The following is a 16,629-nucleotide window of genomic DNA, read 5'->3' as shown; positions in this document are numbered from 1 at the left end:
CAAACTAGAACTAAAAAGCATGTCAGCTGTAAATATGAAATGTTACTTAAGAAACCAAGAACAAGAGCTCATTCCATTATCTTGGTTAATATAGGTCAACAAGAGAATCTCTTATCCCTTCTGACAAACATTAGAAGAGCCTTAGGCTCATAAAAAGCAGACTATCTTGGAAAGGGAAATGCATATACATGCATACATGTTCATTATAGGTTTTTGCTACCCTCCATTTATGCAGAGTATGTTTGAAAAAGCAACAGAAGCTAGGGAGAGAGTGACTTTTCTGATCAACTAAGTTATTCTTTTTTAGACATGTGCTAGTATGATTTTAACAACAGGCAAGCTACTTTTGTATAGAAGTGGAAGTAAAGATGTCAGCAGTCTAGATTGAGAGGATAAAGAAGTGACATGAAGGACTGGCCAAGTAGTATCTTGGCCAGTTTCACTTCTTATATTATTTGTATCCTGATAGAAATAGCCATGAGTTGTAACTGATCTTACTTGAACATGAGAATGTAATATACGACTGACCTTTCCAATAAGTACCTATTAAAAGAGAATTGGAGACTGAAGTTCGTCTTTAGGTACATTTTATGGTAGAGTATAATATAATGAACTTTTTAGTCTCCGAACTAGAATCCATTGAAGTTTTCTCAGTATGCTAAAAATTTCAAAATGGTCTCTAAACCAAAATATATCTTAGATATAGACTAATTTTCTTTTCATGTATATCTAACACTATATAGTTTTTTACTATCCACTCTTATTCTTTAGGAGCAAGGGGGAAAACTGTTCATATATTTGAACTCCACACAAGCCATGATGAACCATGATGAAGACTATTTCTCTGGTGTTTTGTTGTTCTTGTTGTTTTTAATCCATGTGCTTAATCCAACAATGGTACAAAAGTTAAAAAGATCATTGTCGTTCTGGGTGGATAACAATCATTGTCATCGGAAAAGCACAGGCTATATAAATGTAGTTAAACTAGCCATTTGGACACTTGATTATAGTATGCTGCAATATATTATCTAAGTGATATTTTAAAAGGCATGAGTCAGCAAGACAGAGAAGGTTCTCCTCAGACAATTTAACTGCCACACAAAAATGACTCATGCAGAACAATGTGCTTGGCAAAAAATATTTTGTGTAAGGAAATGTGCAGTTATCCATTCAGGGGAATTATTATGCATTACTGATGCATGTAATATGTGAATGTATTAAATATTGGGAATACTAAATCAAGTTATTTACTTAAGCTTTAATAATATGGTACAATTGATATCCAATTAAATGTCTCAGACTATCATATATCTAAAACTTCTGGGAAACCATTAAAGGTCTGACTGTCTAGCATGTGATTGACTTAGTGAGATACTAAGAGAAATTCTGTGAGAAGCCTTCAGTCTTTAAGTAGGCACATGCTTTTTCTGTCATGAACAACCAATTCTAGAGTCTAGAGCTGTATTTCTACAAACTTAGAGATGTCAGGGAAGAAAACTGGTGTAATGGTGTGAGAAATTAGTTCTGTATAAAGGAGAACCATCATTATTATTTCAGTAGGAAAAAAAGTATAAAATAAATATCATTCAACACATTTGTTTTTTATAGCCTGATAATAGCTGGGACAAAAGGATAAACAACTACCCTTTCAGAAATTTTATTTTGTTTATTTATTTTTTAAATTATTGGGTTAATGTTATAGAAGGATTACAGTTACATTCACTAAATAGTAGGTACATAACTTCTCAAACATTTATACTCCTTCTCATGATTTTTGTCTCCATTTCCCTCACCCTACTCCCTCCCAATCATTCCCCCCTTCCCTTTCCTATTTCAAATAAACAAATGAACATATATCCAATATATCAGGTAACAAAATCAAATACAGTAACAATGTGAGGTTTTTTTTTTTTGTGGCTCCTAGGCTTAAAGTCAAGATCTGAGCTCTGTCCTTGGGCTTTCTCAAAGCTAGCACTCTACCACTTGAGCCACAGAACCACTTCCGGCTTTTTCTATGTCTGTGATACCAAGGAATCTAACCCTGGTCTTTATGCATGCAAGGCAAACAGTCTTATAACTAGGCCACACTCCTGGCCCCAGAAATACTAATTTTAATAGTAGGATTTTTACCCATAATTCATATTATCTATGTAATTCAAAATTTAGATTTAGTTAGACAAGTCTGATTGTGATATAAATAAGTACATTACCAAAGAAAATTTAAATCTTCTTTGGAATAGTAAGCCTTCAAGACCAGCTTCAAAGCATGCATTCACAAGAATAAAAAGCCCAAGCAACCTGACCTTCTAAATGGAAAATTTGCCAGTTACAAGGGAAAGTCATAGGTAAAATGGCATTGTGGGAACAAATCAGCAGCAAACTCAGTAACAGAATTCTTTTACACAATAAGTGTTCATAAAGAAGTTAACATTAATCAGATGTTTGGGGGGAGGACTATAAAAATTAACAAAAGTTTTTTTCTAAACTTAAAAAAATGAAATGTAGTAATCAGACAAAACTCCAAAAGAACATTGTAAGAGGAGGAGTCGGCCATTGTGTTAGCTTCATTGGGATCCTAAAAAGAGACATTGGAGAGAATAAAAAGTCAGTTTTCTTAGAACAGCTAAGAATTCTAAAGAATTAAGCATTAATTGAGAAATTTCCCAAGTAAAATTGATTTTTCTAAGAAAATTCTAAGCTCTATAAAGTAGCTACAGAGAAAACAGTCCACATTACTGATTTCTTACCAAGAACAATGGGAGCTAGATAACAGTGAGATGAAGACCCTGAAGTGCTTTTAGTGGGAAATTCTTTACCTGCTAAAAGTATTTTTCAAGAACAGTAAAAGTCATTTTCTGAAGCTACCTAAAACCTTTCTGCTACCAAAAGATTCTAAAGGGTACATTTAGAGAATGCTCTCTATAAAGAAACCACTGATCCAAGAAGAAAGCATGAAATACAAATTGAAGCAAAGCAAAACACAGGCTTTATTTTGAAATCTATATAAACACTGATTGTTTTGAATGGTATAAATAGTCATAGGGCTAAAAATCCCTGGGTATAACTATAATCATGAAAAATTAGTACCTTACTATGAGATGAGCAAATAGTCAAAATTATGTACTATTTGTAAAAAAAAAAAAAGAGGGAGAGAGAAAAATACGAATGGTTTCATACTTGGTATTGTTAGGTTTCTATGTTCATTAATTAACCCTAGGATTACCACTAAATAGTTAAGTCTACAACCACAAAACTGGTACAGCAAAAGCATATTATGGAAAAGAACATGAATGAATCTGTAAGAATCAGTCAACAGTTAATATAAATGCTCTCATTTCCTAGTTAAAGACAGATAGCCAAAATGAAAAAAAAAAAAAAAGAGGGGCAGGAGTTTGGCCTAGTGGTAGAGTGCTTGCCTAGCATGCACAAAGGTTGAATCCAGGTTCAATTCCTTGGTACCACTTACATAGAAAAAAATCTGGAAGTCTGTGGCTCAAGTGGTAGAGCTCTAACTTTGAGAAAGCCCAAGCCCAGTGTTCAGGCCCTGAGTTCAAGGTCCAGGGCCGGCAAAAAAAATTTGAAAAGTCTTCATGAAAGACAACTAATATGAAAAAACACTGCAATGTAAAATGAATATAGTAATACAAGACATACTAAATATTTCTACCTTTTAAAATCATTTACTTCATTAAGAAGGATAACAATTCAATTCTAAATGAAACAGAACTGAAAGAACTGTGAACACGAAGAAAACTGAAGCATGTTAAATAATATTTAGGTAATCATCAATGAAGAGCACTTGAAGATGATACAGTGCATATTTTCCAGGCATATTTAGTGTCATCTGCCATGTCCTTGATCATGTGTAACTCAAACATTCAAATAATACTCAAAAATGCAAATGATGCTCTTTCATCATAAGGTAAATAGTCATCAACGATTTTAAGAACTGATCTATAAACATTTAAAAATATAAAAGCATATGTATTCGTAACTAATGGGCTAAAGAATAAATCAGAGCTGAATCTTAAAATAGAGCCCTTTGCTCCAGGGATACTTGGCATTAATGAATAATAGATAGAAGTGTGAGAACAGTGGACTCATTAAATAAATTACAAATCTGAAGAAAAATAACTTACACCATGAGGCAATATGCAGTAAGAGCCTAATGAAGAATCATAGTATCTGTTAATAACTGCTAGGTTCAGGAGAAAATTCTGAGCTGAGTTTGGGGATTGTATAAAAATTAGTTGTTTGGGGGGCCAGGAATTTGGCCTAGTGGTATGAGTGCTTGCCTAGCATGTACAAAGACCCAGGTTCAATTCCTTAGTACTACATATATAGGAAAAAGCCAGAATTGGTGCTGTGGCTCAAGTGGTAGAGCCTTGAGAAAGCCCAAGGACAATGCTCAGGCTCTGAGTTCAAGGGCCAGAACTGGCAGAAAAAAAAACTCGCTGTTTATGCAAGACTTCAACAGTATGTTAAAAAGACACAGCCAAATAATAGATGGCAATAAAAATTTAAAACGTATAAAAATCAAATACTGTGTATCCCCCACTGATCATCATAAGATGAATATTGTTTTTGTATATTGTGTCAGCACTGAGTCAAGTACTATCCCTTTTTCACTCGGGGTGGCACACTGACATGTGAGTCACACCTCTACTACCAGCTTTCTGTGTCTATCTCTCTATTTCTGTACTTATGTATGTATGTACGTATGTATGTATCTATCTATTTATCATCTATCTATCTACCTACCTACATCCATCCATCCATATCTATACACCTACCTATCTATGTAGCTATCTATCTGTCTAGCTCGAGGCATGATTTACAGTCCACTTGAATATATTTCTCATGTAATTTGGTTATATTACCAACAATATAATCTATATTTTCTAATCTAGTTATTCTACTTTGAGGACCATATTCTCGGTGTTAAACTACACACACACACACACACACACACACACACACACACACACACACATTAAAGATTATATATATTCAATATGAAAGCAAGAGCTTTATCTTGTGAATTGTTGTTCTTAACGTACTATGTTACTTCTCTTCTCTTTTTTTGCCCTTATGGTTAATTTCATTTTGTTACAGTATCTGACTTTGTTACCTGGTATATTGTACATATGTTTATTTTTTATTTGAAAAAGAGAAGGGAAGGGGGGAAACAAGATGATCGGGAGGGCGTTGGGGGAAGGAAAAGGGGACAAAAACATGAGATGGGGGTATCAATGTGTGAAAAGGAATGTATCTACTACCTGACAAATGTAACTGTAACCCCTCTTTACATTATCCCCAACAATAAAAAATAAAAGAAATAAAAAAGATTATATATATTCAAGGGTGCCCTTTATACTTTTTTATTAATGTAATTAATTTAAAAATACTTGTAAAACACCAAAAGATAAGAATATGTTATAGGCATTATAGTGTGCTTTGGAGTACTGTATACTGCAGTGCATTAGCAAATATAGATATCATTTATATAGTATATTGCAGTATATACAATAAATCAAATATATGGTATGTTTACTATAGATAGTATATATAGTACATAAAGTGTATATATATATCATATGTATGTAGTATATAAAAATATTTATATAGGTATTTAAGTATCATGTTAATAAGTGAAAAAAGCCATATATGATACCTTTTCTGTGAATCTGTATGTATAGTATTTTAAGCAATAACTTATTTACAATTATAGAGACTGAGATTATCCCCCATGCTAGATGTGGTCCAAAGAAGGTGTACAGCAAAATAAAAAATAATGACTTTTTTTGGGGGGTATTAGTTTTTGGGTTTGAGCGCCAGGTGTGCTCAAAGCTTCTTTTGGCTCAAGACTCATAATGCTCTGCCACTTGAGCCACAGCACCACTTCCAGGTTTGTTTGTTGTTTTGTTTTTTTTTTCTGAGTAGTTTATTGGGAATAAGAGTCTCACAGACTCTCCTGCCTGGGCTGGCTTCAAACCAAATGCTCAGATTTGAGCTAGCTGAGTAGTTAGGAGCACATGGGTGAGCCACCTGTACCAGGCAATTGAAAGCATTTTAATGGATTTTGGTATGTGAGTTTTAGTCACCCTTTGGCTCTTGTTTTCATCAATATCGTGAATCTTCCCAAGTGTGTGCATCTCTGCCAATGTGGAAAAATGTGGGCTTTGGATATCATTAGCAAGATCAAACACATCTTGCCAGTCCTTGCCTTCTTTCTCTGTGGTAACCATCAGAGATATTATTAGTTTTGGTGCTTTTCCCATAGATGTGATTTACTCAAGTATTCTTCTCATTGCAGTCTTCTAAGCAAACACTTGTAACCACCTTGTGTTTCAAATTGCCCCTTTTGGAGGGAATGATTCTGAAGGTCAATTCAGATTGAAGACATTTTTCCTGTACAGAATTGTTGCAATCCAGTGTATATTACCACTTAACACAGCCTATATTACAACATTTATTTGGGAATATTTGATCTGTATTCTATGTTCACAGCTTGAAAAGGAGATTCTCAACTATTCTAAAACTTGAATGGACTATTAACTTTTAAAATTATAAAAATTGTATCAGTCAGGGGCCGGGAGTTTGGCCTAGTGGTTAAAGGTGCTTGCCTAGCGTGCATGAAGACCCGGGTTCGATTCCTCGGTACCACATACATAGAAAAAAAGCCAGAAGTGGTGCTGAGGCTCAAGTGGTAGAGCTCTAGCCTTGAGAAAGTCCAAGGACAGTGCTCAGGCCCTCAGCTCAAGCCCAGGACTGGCAAAAAAAAATTGTATCAGTCACATTTCAAATGCATATTAGTATCTGGTATCTGCCTACCACATTGTTCTGACAAGGTTTAGAGAGCATAAAGAAACCTAGACAGTGTTTTTTCAGTTGATGGGAAGGTTTTGTAATTGGAAGACCAAGATATCAAATATAGGCATATAAAGAATATAATCCATAGCCACATAATGATGTGTTAATTTTTTTTTATAGACAGACTAAGAGCTACTTGGGTAGTAGCTCTAGAAAAAGCCACAGCTGGATATGTTCCTCACCATTTCACAGTGTGAGTGGTGGCAGTGACACGGTGGTTTTGTGAGATGGAAGTGTCTTACTCTGGCCCATGTGTGTGCTCTGCCTGCAGGCATGGGACCCGATGTGCTGGAGAAGTGGCAGCTGCTGCAAACAACTCTCACTGTACTGTGGGAATTGCTTTCAACGCCAAGATTGGAGGTATGGGCAACCAAGTTACGTGGATGTGGACGAGAGCCAGACAGCGTTTTTGCTATTTGACTTTCCGAATCCTTTTTAAACTATAAACGGACATAGCTATGCATTGAAGTATTCAACTGTTTCTGCAGCCATAGGAGAATGATAATGATGAATTATTGTGAATGCTTGAGGACCACTGATGCAGGACCTTTAAAGTATCTCAGGGTTAAGAGCAAACTTCATTCATTAAGATAACTGTACCATTGACCTTACTGCCTAAGTCAGGACTAATACTGAAACATTAAACTAAAATATCTTTGTGGAAGTAGAATTTTAAGATTTGTCTCAGAGCATTGCCAAAGCTTCACATCAACTTCATTTTAGTTGTAACTGAACTAATGATGTTAAAATACACTCTTCTCATCCCAGAACTAGTAGTAGTGTATTCATGAATGATTCATAATGATAAATAAAACATGCATATATATATAAATTACATCCGTTTTTAATGTAAAGATTCCGTCAAGGCAGTGTGAACATAAATGTTGATGGAAGCGAGCTGTCACATTCTCATTTGAACTCATCTTCATAAGCAACAGCCAATTTCCACAGCCACACACATACAAATGGGAAGATTTGAGTCACTGCCTTAAGGGTATTCCAGGAGAGGCTGTTGAAAGTGTCATAACGTGAATCACACTTCCACAACCAGATAATAAAAAATAAATAAATAATAACAAAATACAATGCAGAGAGCTATAATCATATTAGGTAAGATTATTTTAAACCATGAATTTCTTGAATAATCCATTTATTATTTTTAGTACTCAGTTTATCCTGGGTGACTGAAATTACTGATGGAAAACCACAGATAAAATGGAATTGTACTAGTTAGTAACAATGCGAAGGAAAAGTTTTCTGACAGTCAGTCACCTGATTTTCAGTGGGTTGTACATTTCATCTCTTTTATTCCGTTATTTCACCCTGAGTTCTTCACATATGATTATTTGTTATTTAGTAGTCAGCATGGCTCAAGGTATGTGGAGAATCTGAGGAAAGAAGACAAAAGCTTTTTCATGAAGAGAGCTGACAGTGCTTCCAGCATCCTCCACAGGAGTGAGATTATGGCTACCCTTAACTCTTACATACATTCTCACTGGCTGGGTCATCAGAATTACACTCCAACCCAAGCCCAGCCCACTTGCTGACCTTAAAGGAAGAAGAGGAGGAACTAAAGAACATAATGATCTATCTTAATGGCAATTCCTCTTTAAGAAGAAAAAAATCAAGTGTATGATCATATCTTAAACTTGCTCTACACATGAACATTCTGACATGACACAACTACATATGAGTTATATATGTACGTATAAATTATGTTAAATAATTACACGTGACCATTTTCACTAATTATGTATAATTATAAATGGGTATTTATTATAATAGAGGATAGTTACAATACAACCATAGTGGACTTCAAGCTACAGAGTGAGATGTACAATCTAGTAGGTGCTTAATCCAAAAAGCTAGAAGTCTCAAAATATGCAGACCAGAGAGAAAGCTCTAGAAGAAGGCTGAAGGCAATACAACTCACTGAAGAGTTACTGGCACAACTCTTCACTGAAAGGCTCAAGAAGACGGAATCTGAACTCCAGCAGCATCAACACTGTCTCATTAAGAGTGAGCATGTATCCAGTAGATGGTTTCTTCCTTCTTCCAGTGTCTGCCCTGGTCAATTTGACAGTGCCACCTACATTCCTGCCAGATCTTTCTCCACTCAGTTACTTTCTGATGGATCAGACCTATCTGGAAATACATTGAGAAGTATTGTTTGTTAATCTCTTAGGTATCTCTCAATCCAGTGAAGCGACAAAGGAGATTATCTGTGGCAGAGATGTAAAAAGCACCCATGTTTGTGGAGATACTTACTAGAAATTTGTGTTATTGGAAGTTAGGTGACAATAGAGGTTTCACTCTATATTTTTTTTTGTAAATAAACAAGTGATTGTTATGTCTGTCACTCATGGAGGCCAAAATATTTCAACCTAATGTTTGTATCTTTCAAAGAAGAAAATCAGACAAAATGTTAACTACTGATGAACAATTAGCACATATGTGTTTATTGTGCATCATTTCTATTTTTTCAGGTTTTAAAGTTAATTTTTGAAAGCATAGGAAGTACAGTTTCTACAATATATTTTCATTTTCTGTGAATAGTCCCAATTCAATCCATATATATCTAATCCTTAAGGTTTTACTATTAAATATGATTATTGATAACCAATGACTGTTTGAAATTCTACCTAGTTGACAATGATATTTAGTGTAAGGACTGATGGGTTTACTTAACAATTAGACATTTTGTTATAGTTGGGATATTGATAAGTAGATATGCTCATATTGTTTCCAAAAAGAAAGAGATAAAGGAAGGCCCTTCATCTGACATACAATTTATTTTTGATTATCACAGTAATTATGTTTGAAAAACGGTTAATTATAAATTGTTTTCCCTTCTTTAAATTGTCTGAGAATTAACTGAAGCATTAAACACATTCCTATTTATTACTGGATTGAAAAATAATATTGTAAAAATCATATATAGATATATATCTATATTAAGTTTATGTCAATCTGAAAACTAAGAGACAATATAAATATGGAAAAAATGAAGCTATGCTAACTTGGCAGCATCCCAGCTTTTATAAGGCTGCTAAAGTTAAAATTAATTATTTTTCTTTATTTATTTTCTTGTTGCAATATTGGGTCTGTGAGCTTTCCCTTATCTTTTTTGCTCAAGACTCAGGCTCTATCCCTTGAACTACAGCTCCATTTCTAGACTTTTTGGTGATTAATTGGAGATAAGACTCAGAACTTTTCTGCCTAGTCTGACTCTGAACCTTTATTCTCAGATCTAATTCTCTTGAATAGCTAGGCCTTTAGGTGTGAGCCACCCGTTCCTACTTAGATTAGAATATTATATAACAAATATGGACACAAGCTACTTAATAATGAGAAATTCAGGAAGGTAAATTACTTGATGATCTTTGTCAAGTACCCCTTAGGAGCGGATGAGGAGAAGGAAGAGATCATGGAAATAGGAATTGTAGAAATAGGAAGTTTGGGAAAATAGACAAAAGAAAAAAATTATTGTTGCTGTTGTTTAAGATTTGTTCTTTTATATGCAATATAACTTTTTCTTCTTTAAGACTGCCTCTTCAAGGTATACTTTATTCTTTAACAGGGAAGTATGGTCAGTTAAATGTTGAGTGAAAAAGTAATTTGTAATGGGCAGTGGTGCCATACTGTTGCAATTCTAGCTACGTAAGAGTCTAAGACCTGGAGTATCATGGTTACAATCCAGTTTAGGGAGAAAATTCCAGGAGACTTTGCCATGAACGAGCAGAAAGCTGAGGTAGAGCCATTGCTCAGCTGGTAAAGCAAAGGAGTAAGGAGCAAAAATCCATGAGTTCAAGCCCTGGAACTAGCCCAAGACAACAACAACATGTATCCTCTTCCCCTAATCCTGATCCTGAATATTTTGGGTGTTGAAACCTTTGGAATGAACTCATACTTGCTTTTTCTGCTTTGAAGGTGTGCGGATGCTGGATGGAGATGTTACAGACATGGTGGAAGCAAAGTCAGTCAGCTTCAATCCCCAGCACGTGCACATTTACAGTGCCAGCTGGGGCCCAGATGATGATGGCAAGACTGTAGATGGACCGGCTCCCCTCACACGGCAAGCCTTTGAAAATGGCGTAAGAATGGTACGTCTTACAAGCAGTGAGACTCATCTGAAGTGATGGTACACCTAGGAAAATTTGAGATCTCCCCATCCTCCAAGCTACAGAAATGATTGAGTTCATATACTGGGCCTGGGAGGCTAAAAGGTATAGAAATATTGGAAGCTTGTCATGGTGAATTCTGTTGGTTCGACGAGTGAACTAGAAGCTCTAGTTTCTTTGGAGAAAGGACAAGGCTGCTTAGGTTCGTTTGGTGGAAATATATCAAGATGTTGCTCTTGCATTTGTTAAAGGAAATTCTTAGGATTAAAAGTGATTGGCAGGTCCATTTGATGTCAGTTGACATCCAGCTAGACCCTTCTTAGTGTTTCCCCTTTGCCATTTCTTCCCTACTCTCAACCTGTTTCAAGACAGTATGATCTTCATACCGGCTCTCAAGCTCTCTGACTAGGTGTCTAGCCTATTATTCTATTTGACTTCATTAACTGGCTCAGTTGTTGGGCACTGGTGGCTCACTTCTGTAGCTACTCAGGAGGCTGAGATCTGGGGATCACAATTTATAGTCAGCTTAGGAAGGAAAGTCTGTGAGACTCTTATCTCCAATTAACAACCAAATAACTGGAAGTGGCCCTGTAGCTCAAAGTGATACAACACTAGCTTTGAGTGAAAGAGCTCAGGGACAGCATTCAGGCCCCATGACCAGTAACAAATAAATACATACATCCATAAATAAATACATAAATAAATAAATATGAAAAGGCTCACTAACCACCTAATATAATGACTATCTTAAAGCACAAATCTCCTCCTTTCATTTTCCTCCTCCTCCTACCCCTCTTTCTGCTTCTCCTCCTTCCACCCCTTCCTTCTTTCTCCTTCCCACCCCTCCTCCTTCTCCCCTTCCTCTCCCCCCCTCCTCCTCTTCCTCCTCCTCTTCTTTCTTTCTCCTTCTTTACCTGACCTGGGGCTTAAACTCAGAGCCTGGGTGCTGTCCCTGTTTGAGTCTCACATCTCAGTCTCTGAGTAGCTAGGATTATAGCCACCAGACGTGAGTGCCCGGCTCAAAGCACAAATCTAAAGAGATCCTGTCTTAAATGAAACTAAAGACATTTGTTGGCTTCTGGAGGTTCAAACTCATACTCATAGCTCCTCAGAAGACTGGGGGATCTGTTTTTTTGTTTGTATGTGTGTGTGTTTGCTTTGTGGGTCATGGGGCTTGAACTTGGCCTGGGTGCAGTCCCTGAGCTCTTCAGCTCAAGGGTAAGACAGTAACCTTACCCTTGAGCCAAGCCCCACTTGTTGTTTTCTAGAAGTTAATTACAAGTTAATTGGAGGTAAGAGTCTCATGTCTTTTTGTGTCAGGGCTACCTTTGAGCCTTGATCCTCAGATCTCAGCCTCCTGAGTAGCCAGGATTACAGCCGTGAGCTACCACGCACTGAATGAGATCTGTGTTTTGAAGCCTGTCTGGGCAGGGTTTTAAGAAAGTCACTGAGGATCTATCCTTCTCTTAACTACCACAAAGCTGGAACCCAGAGACTCTGACCTTCATATAAATACCAGAAAGTTGGACTTAGACTTGTGACTCAAATGATAGAGTACCAGTCTTCAGCAAGAAACCTAAAGCCTAATGCTGAGTTCCTGAGTTCAAGTCTTAGTGCAGTCACATACAACTACACACAGACACACACACACACACACACACACACACACACACAGGGGCTAATACAATCATGAAGGGAGAAGAGCTCTATCATAAGCATTCTTACTTTCGAATGGTTCTTAGGGCGAGTTCAAATGTATATTTAGTTATATTCATTGAAAGCCACCATTGATCTGGCCCTAACCTTTCATGCTTTCCTTAACTCTTTTCAATATACCCTTGTTATTCATCCCCACGCACTGATTTCCCGAAAATGATCTCAGCAGCATACCACATACCCATGTCCTAACACATTTGGCCATATCATCTTTGATTTTCAAGTTTCAGTTATTCCCCATTTCCCACAAACTGTGATTCATGATCATCAGCTTTAATCTGTGCTTCCTGTTGTTTATATTCTTATTGGTGTTACAGTGTTTAATATCAAACTTCTGTGTATATCTTCATCCTCACCACTAAATTCTAAATCCCTGAAGAAAACAACTCGTGCTTGATACACTTGAATGGGCTTCATAAAATCCAGACAGTGCATTGAATTTTTTGCTAGAACAAATTTAATTTACAAAGAATGATGCTAACTCCAAAGTTGTTAGGTATTCTTCCCAACTTTGGAATATCAAAGCAAAGTCGGTTGATTAATGCAGTGTTGCAGCAGGAGTAAAATAATAATGAGTCTTCCACATGTTTGTGAAACTGGGCTAGTTTTAGAGGGTGAGCTAACGTAGATCATTATGATTATTTTGAAATTGGTTGCAGGGAGAAATTATGTGTTAATTTTGTAAGCATTTTCTAATTAAATCCTTGTTCAGGTTTGATTATGACAGTTCCTTTCTCTAGCTCTGTTCATTTTCAGCTCCCTTAGCGTTTAAACTGTAGGTTAATCTTCTAACTCATGGCCTACAATATTCAGTTCAAAACATTCTAAGACTAAATCCTGTATATTGAGTAATGGCAATCTTGTGGACTATAAATGACTAATTTTGCTATTTAAGCCTTGCATAGACTATTCATTCTCACTAAGTGAACTAAATTTAATTCATAGCTAATCAGGCTTTATATGTACGACACAATAAAGAATAATCTGAGCTGGCTATGAGTGGCTCATGCCTGTAACCTTATCTACTTTGGAGGCTGAGACTGACACGTGTCGATGATTCTAGCTACTGTTCTAGCTACATTGTACCCGAGTGTGCCTGGGCAGAGAGTGAGACCCTAACTCAAATGTCAGAGCTGGAGCTATTTCCTCAGGGGTAACAGCTCCTGTCTAGCATGTATGAATATAGGAAGTCAACATCCCTCCACTCCCAGTATAGTCAAAGAAAGAAAAAAAAATCTGGATTTTCTCGTGGACATGATATTTTTTATAGTAGTGCTATTCATACCTTCGTGGTTGTATATGCTCATGGAAAAAGTGGCCATATTACCCAGGTACCAGCGGCTCCTGCCTGTAATCCTAGCTCTGCAGGAGGTTGAGATCTGAGGATCAGAGTCAAAGTCAGCCAGCACAGGAGAGTTTGTGAGACTCCTATCTCCAACTGATCACCAGAAAACCAGAAGTAGCACTGTGGTTCAAGGGGTAGGGCAGTAGCCTTGAGTTGAAGAGCTCAGGGACAGCACCCAAGTCCAGTTCAAGCCCAGTGGCTGACCAAAAAAAAAGTGGCCACGTCCAGTAACTATTTTTGCAAATTATGATAAGAATGCCAATGGATAATCAGATACTCTGGAACAAGTTTCAATCTTACTTTTGCTTCTGAACTTGTTTTTTTAATACAAATAAGCTGTAAGCTTCTGTATAAAATAAATAAAAAATCTTAGTCCGTGTTGAGATATGATGACAAAAAATAATTTACAAGAGCAGAAATTTATTGTCTTATAGTTCTAGAAGTTGGAAAGTTCAAGTAAAAAAATTGTAGTGCAAAAGGCAGGTGAGTATTAGAAATCAGGTCATGTGAGCACACCAAAACACAGATTATATTTGTATTTATTGTGAAAGATCACACAAAAAAATGGAGTTGAAACTATTTATAGCATTTCCAATCTAACTAGGTAATGCTAAAAGTATAGACATAGTTTCCTATGCTTAGACATTGACTATGTCAGCTGAGAATCATATTGTACCTTTACACAATGCTGTTTTCTCTCAACAGTAACCCTTGAACACCCTTCCAGAGTAACTTGCAAGGACAGAACTCTTTTGTTTTATTAATCTCAAAATTGTGGTATAGACCACATTTTAGTATGCGTGTGGCCCTTGGTTTACTCCTTAGTACCAAAAGCAGTCAAACGTTAGACACCATAATATATTTAGCATTTCTTTGAAGAACAAAAATGAATTTTGTTTATAAGTGAATCCTTCACTTATAGTGTTGAAGTAGTAACTAATAATCCTACCTACTCAGGAGGATCTGAGGATAGGGTTTGAAACCAGCCTGGATGGAAAAGTCTTGAAAACTCATATCTCCAATAAACTGCTTTTAAAAAAAAAGGAACTTTTAAATGAAATTGTGTCTCAAGGGGTACAGAACTAGCCTGAGGTTGGTAGGGTGGGGAAACTCAATGATAGCACTCAGGCCCTGAGTATAAGTCCCAGGATGGCACAAAAAAAAAAAAGAAAAGAAAAATCAAAACACCAACTTGCTTTCTAACTCCAATAATGATACATGTCAATATGGAAACCCCAATATCAATCACTTGAAAAGAGAAAAGTTCAACTGGTCAGTATTCTATGTGATATCCACACAGACAATTTGCAATTAGGCTAAGATCAAGTCCAATATCATTTACTTTTCTGTGATGTTACATAGATGAAATAGTCTACTCCTACACATCTCATCTAAAACTGTCATAGTACATGCTCACAGCAATGTTATGAGCATTAAATGAGATAAGGTGCATAAGGGAATTAATATTATACACAACCAGAAAATTTTTGTTTTGGTTTTCCACCAGTACAGGAAGTTGCTTTTAGGACCTGTGCACTGCCCCCTTAGATTTTATATTCAAGGCTCACACTCTACCACTTGAGCCACAGTTCTCATTCTGGTTTTTAGGTGGTTAATTTCAGTCTCATGGACTTCCCTTCTGGGCCTGGCTTTGCACCTTGATCTTCAGTTCTCAACCTCCTCATTAGCTAGGATTACAGGCATGAGTCACTAAGGCCCAGCTGAGGAAAGATCACTTTATTCCAAATGACTATCCTCTGTTCCCCCATCTTTCTTGTCTAACAAATGACTGAATTGCAACTTTCAGACAATTCCATTGAGTTGCAAAGTGCAGTAGATTAGAAATAATATGATAGAGGTCAGGGCAGACTTTCTGTCCTTCATTGCAAGTGAAACTGAAGGTATGACTAGCACTAAAGACAGTGAAAAAGCAATACCTTTCAGATCTATTATTCATGATAGTTATGCATGTGCGTAGTCCTGAATTTAACATATTTTTCCAAAAGATGTTTCTTGAGATACCTAGGAACAACAATGCATATTAACAAGTTATTTCCAGTAAACGGAAATTTTAGTGTCTTTTCTGTTATTAGGCATGAACAAAACAAGAAATTTTATATTCCTTGAAATTATTCTAACTTGCACTCTTTATATAATATCCATTGTGAATTAATCAGATAAATAAGAGGTATAAGATGAAAAATAATTTAACTGTAGTGGCTCATGCCTATAATTTTAGATACTTAGGAATCAGAGATCAAGGAATCCTGGTTCAAGGCACTTCCAAGTTCTAAGACTCCATTTTCACCAATGGCTAGACACAGTCACGTGTGCCTGTTATCACATCTATGGAAGAAACAAAATGGCTTGATATAGTGCTATGTTCCTGCCATTCCTAGCTACATAGGGTAGCATAAGTAGAAGTATCCTTGTCCAAGGCAAGCCCAGGCATGATAATAGCCAAGGTAAAATAAAAAAGGGGCTGATGTTATGAACTAAATGGTAGAGCACTGGTAGAATATGCATTCAAACTTTGGTACTTCAAAACAATACTGGGAAAAAATATAGAAGAAT

General features: G+C 36.3%; 1 protein-coding gene across 1 annotated transcript in view; it reads left to right on the top strand.

Moving 5' to 3' along the window:
- Nucleotides 1–16,629, top strand: part of LOC150065030 (proprotein convertase subtilisin/kexin type 5) — a 279,024-nt gene that overhangs the window by 139,702 nt on the left and 122,693 nt on the right. The window contains exons 6-7 of the mRNA XM_090329624.1: nt 7,145–7,233; nt 10,804–10,976. Of these exons, the coding sequence (XP_090185750.1) occupies nt 7,145–7,233; nt 10,804–10,976 (262 nt within the window). The remainder of the gene's footprint in view (nt 1–7,144; nt 7,234–10,803; nt 10,977–16,629) is intronic.

The sequence above is a fragment of the Megascapheus bottae genome, chromosome 3, assembly GCF_031878675.1.
Source record: "Megascapheus bottae isolate mThoBot1 chromosome 3, mThoBot2.hap1, whole genome shotgun sequence".
Classification (NCBI taxonomy): Eukaryota; Metazoa; Chordata; class Mammalia; order Rodentia; family Geomyidae; genus Megascapheus; species Megascapheus bottae.
Note: the sequence above shows the minus strand (reverse complement) of the source record. Positions and strands in the feature narration are given on the sequence as shown.